Source organism: Alternaria burnsii, assembly GCF_013036055.1.
Source record: "Alternaria burnsii strain CBS107.38 chromosome Unknown 705, whole genome shotgun sequence".
Classification (NCBI taxonomy): domain Eukaryota; kingdom Fungi; phylum Ascomycota; class Dothideomycetes; order Pleosporales; family Pleosporaceae; genus Alternaria; species Alternaria burnsii.
In genome coordinates this window covers 1604753-1618286 of record NW_024066107.1, presented here as the reverse complement: position 1 = coordinate 1618286, position 13534 = coordinate 1604753, and the positions used below count along the sequence as shown (strand labels likewise).

At 50.4% G+C, this 13534-nt stretch overlaps 6 protein-coding genes across 6 annotated transcripts; 2 read left to right on the top strand and 4 right to left on the bottom strand.

Annotated features, from left to right (window-relative positions):
* Window positions 1–285: 285 nt before the first annotated feature.
* GT037_000574 (uncharacterized protein) lies at window positions 286–1448 on the top strand (the record flags this gene model as incomplete). The annotated part of the gene is made up of 2 exons (XM_038925621.1): window positions 286–499; window positions 550–1448. 2 exons carry the CDS (start codon window positions 286–288, stop codon window positions 1446–1448), a joined length of 1113 nt encoding a protein of 370 aa, XP_038791477.1.
* A 1263-nt stretch (window positions 1449–2711) lies between these two features.
* GT037_000573 (rcc1 blip-ii protein) lies at window positions 2712–4484 on the bottom strand (the record flags this gene model as incomplete). Its single annotated transcript, XM_038925620.1, has 1 exon — window positions 2712–4484. The coding sequence occupies one exon, from the start codon at window positions 4482–4484 to the stop codon at window positions 2712–2714; it is 1773 nt and encodes a 590-aa protein (XP_038791476.1).
* Window positions 4485–4828: 344 nt separating this feature from the next.
* On the top strand, window positions 4829–7540 carry GT037_000572 (sec34-domain-containing protein; the record flags this gene model as incomplete). The annotated part of the gene is made up of 3 exons (XM_038925619.1): window positions 4829–4933; window positions 4993–6630; window positions 6680–7540. The coding sequence occupies 3 exons, from the start codon at window positions 4829–4831 to the stop codon at window positions 7538–7540; spliced, it is 2604 nt and encodes an 867-aa protein (XP_038791475.1).
* An 83-nt stretch (window positions 7541–7623) lies between these two features.
* On the bottom strand, window positions 7624–9003 carry GT037_000571 (uncharacterized protein; the record flags this gene model as incomplete). Its single annotated transcript, XM_038925618.1, has 3 exons — window positions 7624–7857; window positions 7931–8101; window positions 8161–9003. The coding sequence occupies 3 exons, from the start codon at window positions 9001–9003 to the stop codon at window positions 7624–7626; spliced, it is 1248 nt and encodes a 415-aa protein (XP_038791474.1).
* Window positions 9004–9913: 910 nt separating this feature from the next.
* On the bottom strand, window positions 9914–10296 carry GT037_000570 (uncharacterized protein; the record flags this gene model as incomplete). Its single annotated transcript, XM_038925617.1, has 2 exons — window positions 9914–10009; window positions 10063–10296. 2 exons carry the CDS (start codon window positions 10294–10296, stop codon window positions 9914–9916), a joined length of 330 nt encoding a protein of 109 aa, XP_038791473.1.
* Window positions 10297–12084: 1788 nt separating this feature from the next.
* GT037_000569 (uncharacterized protein) lies at window positions 12085–12988 on the bottom strand (the record flags this gene model as incomplete). Its single annotated transcript, XM_038925616.1, has 3 exons — window positions 12085–12350; window positions 12400–12876; window positions 12928–12988. 3 exons carry the CDS (start codon window positions 12986–12988, stop codon window positions 12085–12087), a joined length of 804 nt encoding a protein of 267 aa, XP_038791472.1.
* Window positions 12989–13534: the final 546 nt, after the last annotated feature.

Here is a 13534-nt window from a genome sequence, read left to right as displayed (position 1 = left end):
GAGACAAACACTCGGGTCACGACGCATGAAATCTACCCTGGAACCAGCCTGCCGCCTGTTGTCTTTGTCCTCTGCAGAGTGGGCTAACTGTGGGGTCTAGAGGGGACATCCTGACTTCTATAACCGTTTGTTATCACTCCCTGTCGTGCCTCCTCTCCTCCCCTCCCTCTACGCCTTTGCTTCTTACTGTCCTTTCCGCTCTCCATTTACATAAATATCTGCCTACCCTTCATGTTGACTGCCTCACGCACTTCCCACAAAGCTTCCAGCCCCCTGCAACTAAACATGGCAAACATCTACGACAGTACACGACACCCTCGGGAAGGTTGCTTGAATCTCACCCGTCGGATGGAAAACGAAGAAGAAGACCAGTTCGACGTCGACTTGACTATCTTGGACTTTCTTGTTTACAAAGCCATTGGCTTGATATTCGAATGGAGATCAAGCAGTGACCCTTATCATTCCGATTTGCCCAATGCACTCGTCAACATGACTGCTGGTATGAACCGACATCATCTCCTTGTTGTAGCACTTACTGACCAAATGAAGATTGGAGAACGTTTTTGGGTCACAGGCACCATGGCCGACGTCTAGACCCCAAGGCGTCGTTTCGGTCCCGGTTGTTGCAGTTCGCCCTAATCTTTACGCACAGACTGCACCATGACGAGACATGGACAACTGAGGAATCACTCGACAGTCTTCGTGAGCAGAACAAGAGCCGTGGCGAGTACTGGCGACAACGAACCCAGCATCCTTCTGCGCTCCAACATCCTTTCGACCAGCAAAAAGATTTTCCTTTATCCGATGGCGCACTTTACGAGAACCGATCAGCCCTTGCATCCGCATTGAGCATGCCTCCAGATCAGAGGAGATGGGTGACTGATGTAGCAGGTACACCCTCACTCCACTGCTTACTGCCAGTCTTCATCGAACTCACGGCCGCTCGTGTGAACCTGGATGATGACTGGCTCCCAACTTCTGAATGGTTCGACTTGGCAGGGCAATTCATGCTGCAAGCTGTCATAGGCGAATATCTTCGCAATGGTGCTTACGGCGACGAGACTTTCAATACCATCTTCGCCTATGGCTGCCCTGGTGTCGAGCGCTGGGCGGAAGAACCAGCCGACGTAGCTGCTATGCGAAAACTCTTTTGCGCCGAAGGCAACCTCCGAGAAGAGAACCGCGAATGGACGAGGATCAAACAACAATACGTCAGCGAGCTTCTGCCACGAGACCGGTCCCAGTCCAGTCTTCAAGCGATAGAAGCAGCTCAGGAACGGCATCCATATGCTGCTTTTGAGGAACAGCTTCTCTCTTTCCTCAAGTATTTGCATGATGGTCTAGTCAAGCCAGATCTCGCTCAGGTCGAAGAAGGTCGCATCAACATCGACGGCAATGAACTCTCGGAAGCCGAGTCGAGAGCGATGATTCGGCGCATGGGTCTTTAAAGACTCTGTCATATACCAGCCTCTGATCTCTACCGGTTCTGATGGGAGTTTTTCGGATGCCTGTTTCTTTCTCCGACCGTTCAATCTCGCATCTTCGTAGTAGCGTATGCCGTTCTTGTTTATACCTTTTGAAGCATCGACATTTTTCTCTTCTTACCTTGCGAATTATCCTTCCAGAACCACAGCATTTATACCAAAAGTCATGTAGCTGCGCACGTTTTGTACCATATACCCAAATTAGCTAGTCAGGACATCGACGCAGGCATGTAGTCGATGCAGTCATTCAACAGTTATCAGCCGCTTGGTGGCTATTCGATTTCGACTCTACTTTCCATAACAGAATCCTTTCAAATCTCCTGCTACATCCCCAATCGCCTTCCTTGCTTCATCACTCCAAGCGCCCATCTGCAACCACCCATGCGTCATATCACCATAGTGCCTCCACCTGACTTCATTCCCAGCCTCTCTCAATTTACTTGCATGTTCAACACCCACATCCCTTAATGGATCGAAGCCACTTGTATACATACTCGCCCTCGGAACACCCTTCAGATAATCTAGACTCTGCATATCAGGCGAAATGTACTGATGCGAAGGCGGCGTACCACGAGGCAAGTAGTGATCTGCGAAACTGAAGATTCCATTGCATTCAAGGTAGTAGCCGCTGTTGTTTTCGGTAGCTGCGGGAGTATCAAAGGGAAGGCGTGCCTCGGAGTCGGAAGATGGAGAAGACATCATAGGAGAGAAAAAGGTCAAACTTATCGCTTGTATGCTTGCGAATGAAACAGAAGTTAGCTGGGGTTTTACTTGCAATCTCGCTCGTTGGGCTTTTGCAATAGTATTTCTTGTTTCTTTGTAATTGCCTTCCGTCATACTGTGCATAGTCCTACGCGTGATGACGCAAACGTCATTGTTACTCGTCGGTTCCAGAATTCTGACCGGGTGGACGCGTGGAACGCTTCCATCCGATTTTATGTTGATGAGGAGTGGAGTCCGCAGGCCCACGACATGCGCACGTCAATATCCGGAGCATAGTTTTATATCCGACCCTGAGAGTCTAGTCATGAAGACGCGCTAGCGAATGTGTGGACTCACCCATCGTTATGACGATATGATCTTGATTATCAAATACTTCTTATTTGGTTTGAGAGAGATATCGCGTATCCTGAACCTAATCTTACAACATGTCGTCAAACGTAGCGATGAGCGCCCTAAAAGGCGGAGGTATATGTACAAGAATCAAAAGGGGCTTTGCCTAGCAAATTAGATAGCAGAATAAACAGCAGTGCATCCACGTCCACACTCTACCTTTTGCTCAAACTCGACTGTCCGGCCGTTGACCTTGACCTTGTTCCTTGGTGTAATTTGGAACCGATGCATTTCCTTCTCTCTTAGTTGTTTTCCGAACCCACCGGCAGACGCAGCGCGTTCTAGCTCGGCGGCTTGGTCAAGTGGCTGTATATATGCTGGTGTGGCTAGGTTGCTCCGCTTTCCACTACCAATCTGGTAGAACTCGTTGTTGCCCCAGAACAAGATGTCGCGACCCCAGTTCGTATCGTTGTCTGTCAACTTTCTCGATCGACCGGATACAGCGACGCTGGCGACATTGTCGAGAATGGCGGCAGCATGTGTTGCGCCGACAGAGATGGTGGATAGGCGAATGGGAATTGCAGTGTTCTTGACTTCATCCCATTCGAAGAGACCGGAGAAAGCAGGGACTTTGACGGGGTCTGCCTGTGTGTGCACCCATCGACCAGTACCTAGTTGGCCTGTCAGACCGAATCCGAAGGCCCAGGTGTCTGCGGTGGTTTTGTTGCCCTTGGTCGCTTCGGTAGCAAGGAAGGACGTATTGCCGCCAGCGAAGACGTTTGTTACCTTGCCTACCTGGCCAGAGTAGAGCTTTTGTGTTGGGAGTAGGGATGGAGCGTCAACGCTTTGTGCCTCAGCATTGTACGGGAAGCCCAATTGGCCAGAGGTGTTGTCGCCAAAAGTAAAAGCGCGTCCTTCGGAGTCGCAGACTAAGCTGTGGTAGTCACCAGCAGCGATCTTCTTGACGGGGAAGCCCTTGAGCGTAGTGATCTCGTGAGGAATGTCGAAAGGCCCAGGCGGTCGACTCTCCCACGACAGACCGGGTATACCCATTTGGCCCTTGCTAGGGAAGTCTTGTGAGCCTGATGCGAAGGAGAAGACACGGCCGGAAGACGTGAGCATGAGGGCGTGCTCTAGACCAGAGACAATATCTGTAACGCGCTCATTCCACCCCAGATTCTCAGGCGTGCGCTTTCGGTACGAGATATTGTTGAAACCGCCCCAGAAGGGGATCCAGGACCCAGATGGCGGCTTGGGACCTTCCTTCTGCTCCGCCTGCGAGACGGGTATAGAGTATACGGAGCCGTTCTTGGAAAGGCCAATAATTCGATCGCGTGAGATGGCCAGTGATGTAAGGTTGTGGCCAGTAAGAGTCTTGGTAGGCTCCTTGATATCGTTGGCGAAGGCGGTGCCCCACTGTAGGAGATCGCCCTTCTCGTCAATGGCAGCGCCAAAATTTCTGTCCAGCTTGATATCTCTCAGCAGCTTTCCGTCAAAGAATGCCAGGCGCCTTGGTGTCTTTATGTATCTCTCGTCTGAGTCGGGTGCCACGACCTTGCCCGCATTTGAGCCCCATGCGTACACGCCAGGATTCTCCCAGCTCTTTATCACCTGAAGGTGCTGTGAGCTGATGATGTTCCTGTTGTCGTCGCTCGACGTGGCCTGTCGCCGTGGTGCTTCAAACTTTATTTCGGGCTCCTCTTGCTCTTCAGCGTGCGCATCTCGTATGATGGACTCGCCATTGCACCATTGCCATGCGGTAGCGGTGGCCCAGAGCGCACCGACGGTAGCTATGGATCGGACGAAATGCTGTTGTCGTCGCTGTGCATAAGGGTGCGAAGCTGTGCGGACGTGGGATGGCGGGGGTCTGGTCGCTATGTGCCTAGATAGCCGCGGGGCATGAGGCGTTCGTAGGGATGCGCGTGCCACACATTTGGTGCTGAGCATGGTGTAGTATATCGAGACTTGTAGGTTAGTGGTAGCAGTGTCGACTCAGGAGTGTCTGGTGGAATCAAGAGAACGACATTTGCAACAATGTCCAAAGGTCAGGTCCGATTATAGTTGGAGCATTGGTAATTGGCCAGCTACGATAGTTTGTCCAAATCGTAGCGGCGTGATCAATGACGCTCTAGACTTTGTCCCCAGTTGACAGCGAGGCTAGCACCAATCTAGACTGGCGCCATCCGCTGCACCCCCACGAGCATCACCGAGCTCCGACATGTGGAAGCTGGCGTCGTTGTGTTTGCTGTCCACACCGACAAGAACCCCGCCAGCTTCCGAATTGTGCGAGAATGTATGAGGCAGACTCGTGGTACACGGCCTTTGTCCCGCGCACAGCCAAGCCCCAGGAAAAGGGCAAGCACCGCCGGAGAGAGAGCCTGCTGAAACAGGACAACGTAAGCCCACCATCCGCTGCCGGGTACGTTTGAGCACTTCTGATGATTGTACTTTGCAGGAGAGTCAGGCTGACTTGGAGCGCGTAGAAGCCATCCCAGAGACGGCAGATGAGGACCGATCCGGAAGGCTCAATGGCCCTCCACCGGCCACCGTGGCCAGACGCGCCAAGTCGTACAGTGACTTCTACACGGTCGTGCGCGCACACCTGAGGAAGGAAAGAGCACTGGAGAAGAAGAAGAAGTCGCGTGAGGACATCAGCACCGAGCTCGACTTTGCCGATTGGTATGGCGGCCTCAGCGACGAGCTGCTGGAAGCCAGCCACGACGAGTACACGCTCTACCAGCACCAGCTGCACATGACGCGAAACCACCTCGACACCATCACCTCTGACACTACTTCTACCCTTCATGTCCTCTCCTCCCTCTCCGAATCCTTCAAGGTTGTCGAAGCCCAGACAAACGCATTTCGCACACAATGTGAAGGCCTCATCGACGACCAGAAGCGCATTACCAAGCTCGCCGATGACATGGAACAGAACCTCCGATACTATCTGTACCTCGAACCTACTACCAAACGGCTCAATGCTCCAGGCGCGGGCAAGATAGTGCGGGGCAGCGAATTCGTCGACATGCTGGCGAATTTGGACAGCTGTCTAGAATACATGCAGGCGCATTCCAAACATCGAGAGGCCGAAACGTACCGATCCAGATACCGATTACTCCTCACTCGCGCACTCACGCTCATCCGTGTTCATTTCACCGAAGCACTTCGAGAGATTGCAGCCGATGTATCTAAGCGGATAGCGGATAGACAACTGAACGACACGACCATGTCTGCACTGCTCTACGCCAAGTTCCGCGTCGGAGCCCCAGAGTTGAAGAGTATAGGCATCGAGATACAGAAGCGCGCAGTGCTGCCAGCTGGAGCAGCGCCAGGCGGCGAAGCAGAGTACCAAAGTCTGATGAATGAGCTGTATCAGAGCTACTCGGCCACTCGTGGCCGCCTCATCCTTCCTATCGTTACAAAGAAAATTGGAGACATTGCACAAGCTCCAAGCACATCGACAGACCTTGTAGCTTTTGCGCGGAGTAGCATAAGCTACATACGAGGCATATGTTTCGACGAGTGCGACTTATGGCGGGAATGGTTCGACGGCGACGGCGGATTGTACGACTTCTTGGAAGCCGTGTGTGAACCTCTCTACGACTACCTCCGACCACGCACTATCCATGAGACGCAAATACTTAAGCTGTGCGAGTTATGTACCCTGATACAAACACGATACATGGAGGAGGAAGAGGAAGAATCGCCCGTCGACGCAAACAAGCTGGACTTCTCTGTCATTGTACATCCCGCACTGCAAGATGCACAAAACAGACTGGTCTTCCTATCGCTTGCAATTCTGCGGGATGATATTGAGAGATACAAGCCCAAACCAGAAGATCTCGACTACCCAGCAAAGAACAAGAAGTACGCCACCTCCGGAACAAAGTCGCATCAACCCGTCTTGTCTGGCAAGAAGCAACCCAAGTCCGAAGTGCCGCCCACCCCATTGATGCCAAAGACGCCTACAATAGTCGAGGACGACGATCCAGATGCGCGGTGGAACTTCAACACTGAAGCGGCCTTCAAAGACTGGTACCCTACATTGCGTAAAGCGATCTGGTTGCTCAGCAAAATCTACAGGCTTGTCCATGTAGGTTCTTGAACAGCCGCATAACCTATCCATACTAATATGCTCCCAGTCCTCTGTGTTCGACGACTTGGCCCATCACATTGTTCACAGCACCACGCTTTCGCTTGCTCAAGCCAGCACATTGCTAGCCAAATCCGTCTCGCCGACCGACGCTGCTCTCTTCCTAGTATCGCACCTCCTACTCCTGAAGCAGCAGATTGTGGCTTTCGACATAGAGTTCGTTACACCAGAAACTGAAGTCCAATACAACTTCTCCAGTGTCACAAACACGTTCTGGGAGCTGCGTGCTCGTGGCGGTCTCTTCAACCCGCGCAACCTGGTCGGTCTGCTCATCCCCAAAGTTGTAGAGAACATGTTGGATGCCAAAGCTGAAGTAGACGCGCGCCTACGTCAAGCGATTAACGACTTCACTGGACAGTTTGTCACTCGCATGACAGCTCCGATCGATACCAAGAACAACAAGAAGGTACCACCGAGAGAGGCCCCTGCGCGCACGAGCAAGATCCGACAGAACATCGAGCAAGAGACACCGTTCTTACGATCGAAACTGGAAGAATACATTACTGACGCACGTACACGTGAGATGCTCGTGGCAGCTGTAATGGAATCTGTCACGCAGACGTATGAAGATTGGTACGACACGTCATACTCTCCATCCCTTGCCAACCAAAACGGCATCAGCAGAAGCACCAAGGGCAAAGGTAGGGAGGATGGCGTGTGGGATCCGGATGTATTCAGCGAGTGGTGCGGCAATACATTCAAAGTCGGCACGCTAGGCTTGGGCATCATGGACGATGGACAAGAAGATTATCAAGATCGAGATGATAGCGACGCGGATAGTATGGGTGCTGCCAGTGGGCGGTCAGGCACAGAACGGACAGGGAACACCGGCCTGAGGATCAAGATGTGAGACTCGTCGGTGAATCAAGCATAGTACGATAAACGACTGTATATACTCGTATACAGGCCTACGGGAATGTGTTCAAGATGCCATCACCATGCTACAGGGAGAAATTCTACCATTACTTTCTTGCCACATTCTTGGCTCGCCAACATAGGTGTTCTCTTTTCTGACTCCTTTCGCCCTGCGACATCCACTTCTGTATGCGCTTCACTCTCCGAGTCACGTTCTTCTCTTTTTCGTACATTTCGCCTTTGCTGCCTCGCTTTCCTTCGTCGCAGTGCATTCTTCTCGCGACGCTCCATTATATCGCTTTCTTCGCCTTCCTACTGTATCTGATTAGCGTCATTGCCATTGTCATCCTCGCCTCAAAAAAAAAAGCGGAAAACAGAAACTTACCGAACTGGTCTCGGCTGAATCTGTTGATCTGTGAAGGGATTGGTAAGATGATGTTGTGGAGAGTACAGAGAAAGACTTGGTCGGTGGATACTTGGCTTCATCTTCTGTGTCGCTTGCTACTTCTGTTGCTGCATCGAAGGAGGCTGAAGAGCTGGAAGAGGGACGTATGATCTAACAATTTTAGCATATAATGGGAAAGGTGGAGAAGGTATATGTCATGAGGAACTTACTGCGTGTCTATTATCCTTACCCCGTTTTTCCTTTCTCCTCTTGTTCTGCTCAAGTCTCTTCCACGTTTGTTCATTCAAATCTCGTTGTTTTCTCAGCAACACATCTTCCTCCTCTTCCCCACCTGCTCTGTTCTCTCGATCTGTACAAACCTCACCATCCTCAGCACTGCTCCTTAGGCTATTGCGCTTTTTCATTGGAGCTATGCTTCCCTGTTTCTCTAAGCTCTCTACCACATCAAGCACTGATGCCATAGATACTTGGGCAGCCTCGTATGCTTTACCTGAGAGTCCAGAAACTGAAAGCTGAAAGGCCATGTATGGGCGTAGGAGATCAAGAGATGAGTTGATGTGAGAAATCTCCGCATTCTTCCGAAAGCTACCAGTGTTCATGATCGTGCTGTCACATGCCTTGAAATCATGTTCTGACTCGCTATAAGTATCGGTTTCGGTGTCAGAATGAATGCTGTCCGATTTGATTCTGGAAGTCAGAGTCTTCGAACGTGTAGTACGAGCAGTATAAATAGCTGGAAATGGCTTATGTTTCTTCGTCGCTGAAGCTTTTGGCGCTGGACCTTGAATGCGCCTTTTTGCGCATGCTGCGACCTTCATTACATCTACCATATCATCTTCTTCATCCATATCTCGCACAAAATCTGCAGTACCGCGCTCTCGTCCTTTGTCGAGAACAAGAGGTGTCTTGTCTACCTTGTTGTTGTCTAGTTCTATGGATGTTATTAATGCACGGAGTGCTTCGACTGTAGATTCGAGTCTTGGTACGATCTTAGCAATGGTGTTGCGTGATGGTGGTCGAGGCCGCCCTTTGGTAGCCCGTGTACGAGCCATGGTGACCGTTCAGCTGAATCAGTCAGGAGCAGACGTTCATATTAAGGTCAGGATGGTTTAAGGTAGTCAAGGATATAATTGATGCTCGATCTTGCAACTAGAAAACAAACATTAGATACATGGGACATACAAAGAACTGCCCACAAGACAGCACCTGTGGAGGGAGAAATCCAAGAGCAAACTTCAGCGTGACTGGCAAACCAAGACAAGTTGTGATTGGCATGTTGTCTCCAAAGGCTATATCAAAGAATCTTTTGTCACGAGATTGCAAAAAGCTTTCGCATTGTCCATGAGTAGCAAACTTACTTTTCCAGAATCTATTGGTATCGTATTTGATTAAAAGATCGTGTAAGCTTGTCAACAATTCGCTCTAACCGTAAGAAAGAGCTAGTCTTCATGTATCAGCCTCGGAGTAAGCTTTAGGCATCACTTGTGACGCAATAAGAACAAGCTCCCTTGTGCAGATTCTCGCCGTTGATTTCACTGAAAAGTAGCTTGTCGTCCGATCTCTTATTCCCTTTTGCTACACCGGGCAGATTATCTCTGTTTTTGAGTCCGTATGAGGTTTTCCTATTTATGTCGGGAGATTGCTTGTTCATGGTGTCGATACGAGTGCTAGGTTCAGCTGCCCTTGATCATAACTTTGAGTAGTGGTATGAGCTGGACAAGCCAAATAGAGCGATATAGATTAAGCTATGGTGATAATAATGGTTCCAACATTTGGTATAACATAAATAGACCAAGCTTCTTAGCAACAGTAGGTGTAAGAAGTACAAGACATCAGAAGCCAATTCAAATGCGATACAGGTTGTGGTAACAATAAATCAACGCCAAATACTATGCTAAGAGAAAAATCTGAAAGAAAAACTTTGCAGCCGTTACAGCACGCACGACCACTACACCCAAGTGCTCATAAAGGCATGTTTGGCAGAATCATCCCAGCTTGAGAAGCAAGCGGATCGGTAAAAGGCTGCTTAGTGATGGTGTTGACGGCATTGTCCTTGTACTTTACCAGTGTCTTGTTTGAGTTGAAATTCTGGTTGATCATACCGCTCATACCTTTTGGCAGTGGTTACCATTGGACTGAGAGCAGTAATACCAAATCGGGTTCTTGTCTGGCACGATGAAGGTGAAGACGTTTGGCGCCTCTCCTGCAGTAGTGTTGAAGTTGAAGCCGGAGAAAATGGCGTTGTCACCGCCGAGAGGCTGGCATGGTTTGTCGAACGAGGATTTCACAAACGTGTGCGCTTTAGTAAGAAAGTGAAATTCCATCAGATCGCCAGGTTCAGCCATGACATTTTCAGGCTCGAACGAAGGCCATTGTTGGCGGCTGTAGAGCCAGCAAAGACGCGGTATATTACACCAGTAGACCGAACTGACTGCGCTGGGATAGCAGTGGTGAGACTGATTAGCGTTGCGGCTGACAGAGTAATCGATGTGATGACGACCATATTGAATTATGGATTGATATGTTGCGAATTTGTAGGATTGGTAGTATGCGATGAAAATATTCTCAAGAAGGTACTGTGGTCATGAAGTTGACCAAGAAGAATGTCTACCGATATATAATCATGTAGCAATTCCACCAACAACATACTATTCCACATGTTCTACACATAGCCTCAGGGTGATGATGCTAATATTTGGCAGTAAGCTGTGTCATTCTTGCCGCGCTGAGTCGCTAATTTGGTCAGCTCCACAGCCCCAGGCTTGCTGCGTGACAAGAACGCAGAGAATAGCACAATAGCATGCCGGGGATGAACAAGCCTCGTCTCACACAGTCATTTCGGATGTGAATTGTTCGAATATCTGCTTGAAAGACACCCAGTGAGCGTTTAGCAATCCTGCTAGGGCCGTCGAAATGGCTGACTTGGGGTTTTGACATTGTAGTGGCTGAGCTATACTGCGAGAGAAGTCCATCCAGCGCGATTGTCATACATCTGCCTCTAGGTCTCGAACGAATCTTGTGTCATAGAAAGACTGGGCTCGATTAGAAAGTTGACTGCGTCTTGTGGTATCAATCGTTGCTTATAGAACATGTTCCAGATCCGCGTGTTCGATCGTAACCTTTGTCTCGACGTGTCATAGTGGGGAATACGCGGACAAGGAACGGCTGAAGCCTAAGAACTGACGACTGCGCCACGCTATGATAGTTCTTTCTATATCTATGTGGCTCTTGGTATTCTTTGTAATGTTGGCTATTCTTGGATTCCATGGAGCGCTTATAGACATCTGAAGGATTACCCTCTCGCTACACGCTGACGAGTCGTATCGCTGCTCAAATTCTCACTTTGCTGTTCAAGAAGACATCGCTTGTGATCCGAAATAGCTGGCGCATATACGCGAAGTACAGAATCACGGTTGTTGATGGAGCGGTAAATCCAGCGCGTAGTAATGCGAGTGGTAGATCTCGCGACCCTCGACGTCCGTGCGCCACGCTCGAACCGAGAACGGCTAGATACCTAGGTACTGCTGCCGTCGCAGACGCATCTGCATTCCTTCGGTTTTTCCTTACTTAGTCATAAAACTTACTTCACGATTGAACGGTGTACTCTCAAGGCTCGGGACAGTTGTCTAGCATATGTGCTAAACGTGCATCAATTGTGGAGGCTGGGTGCCGCGGGCCGCTAGCAAGGTAAGACGAAGATACACAGTGAGGTTTTAGTCGAACGTAGGAAGGCGGGGCTGCTATCCTTACGATGGTCGTGAATGGTAGCAATTTCTCCACAGGCGCAAAAAAAGGACATGAAGGCGGCGGTGAAGATGAAAGTATGTGTGAGTTGGTGAGGCGGTCAAGACATGTTAATACATCTTGAAGATAGCTAGGTAGCCTGGATCGAAAAAGAAAAGAAGACGTGCTCGTAGTTCCCACACCACCACCACAATGCAGTGGTGCGTGAATGATGATTGCTTTGCCAGGTACCGGTGAGTATGGGTCACAGTGAGAGTGGGTGGGCAATGCTAGTTGAAGTGTGCTTAAACGTTTCATTATCTTCTTCGCTTGAGAAGAACGCCAATACATGCTAGCTCATGACTGCGCAAAACATCCAAAGAAAACATGCTTTATCAAAGAAGGCCCGCTTACATGCAAGCAGCGCCATCAATGCCAATGACCTTTCCGTTGACCCAGTCACCGTCTTGAGAAGCAAGGAAGCAGACGACACGGGCAATGTCTACTGGCTGGCCGACACGGTTGTGAGGGGACCATGTGCAGGCGTACTCGTCGACCTGGTCATCGGAGAGCTTCTCACCACCGGGAATGTACTCGCGGCACACTGCGTGGTACATGTCGGTCTTGATGCCACCGGGTGCAACGCAGTTGACGGTGATCTTCTTCTCGCCAGCATCTGAAGCTTCGTCAGTAAATAAAGTGGGTGTGAAAATGATCCGACTTACCGATAGCCATGCACCTGGTGAAGGTCTCAATGGCACCCTTTGAGCCGGAGTAGACAGCGTGCTTGGGTACACCCTTGGCCTGACCAGTGATGGATCCCATAAGGATGATGCGACCACCCATCTCCATCCTCTTGTATGCCGCCTTGGCGACGAAGAACTGACCACGGGTGTTAATGGTGAAGACACGGTCGAACTCCTCGGGTGTGACGTCCTTGAAGTGACCGAAGGAGACGACACCAGAGTTTGAGCAGCAGATGTCGAGCTTGCCGAAGTGGGCAACAACGTCATCCATCAGCTTCTCAGACTCCTCGACGTTGCCAACGTTAGCCTTGAAGGCAGCGGCATCTGAGCCATTACCAAGGGCCTTGATCTCCTTGACAACCTGCTCAGCTCCCTCGACGGCGTTGGCGTAGTTGACGGCGACCTTTGCGCCACGCTTGGCCAGCTCAATGGCCATCGCCTTTCCGATACCACGGCCTGAGTCATAGTTAGTATTGTAGATGTGATCTTGGATATGCTTGAGCTTACCTGAGCCGGTAACAACGGCGACCTTGCCGGCAAGGCTCCATGTCTGCTCGATTGATGCCATTGTGAATGTGTTGAGGTGGTTTTTTTGGCGTTGGGTGGAGGATCGAAGTGTAGAGGTGGTTGTAGTAGTGATGAGAGTGGTTGTGATGATGATTCTCTTCCACGGTCAAGACGAAGACATATATACCCTTTCGCTATTCGGAACTCCAGCGGAGACCGCGTTCAATGAGTAGCTCTTTTGCATCTAACCCACCACCGGTATCCCAACATCCATACGACTCCCCCAACTCAATGCCTCCGGTTCGGCACATAGCATCGCCCCCAAGAGTCGTGAGTCCTAGGGCTGAAACAGTGTGTACCTGCGCCGCATCTGTCCCGTAGTGTAGTCCCCGTCCCCGTAGGAGAGCCTGAGCCTCAGGGACAGACTTCGGACAGAGGGGCCGAAGGGCTCAGGGGCTCTCATCATTGGTCGACTCGCGAGATGCTAACGCCAGCCGAGCAACAACAAACTTCTAGGGTCTGTTTGTGACGCGCCTGTCCGTTTCATGAGATCAGAATATCTTTTTTTGTCGACTGCGAGTAATTTTGGCACTCCATTGAGTTTTGC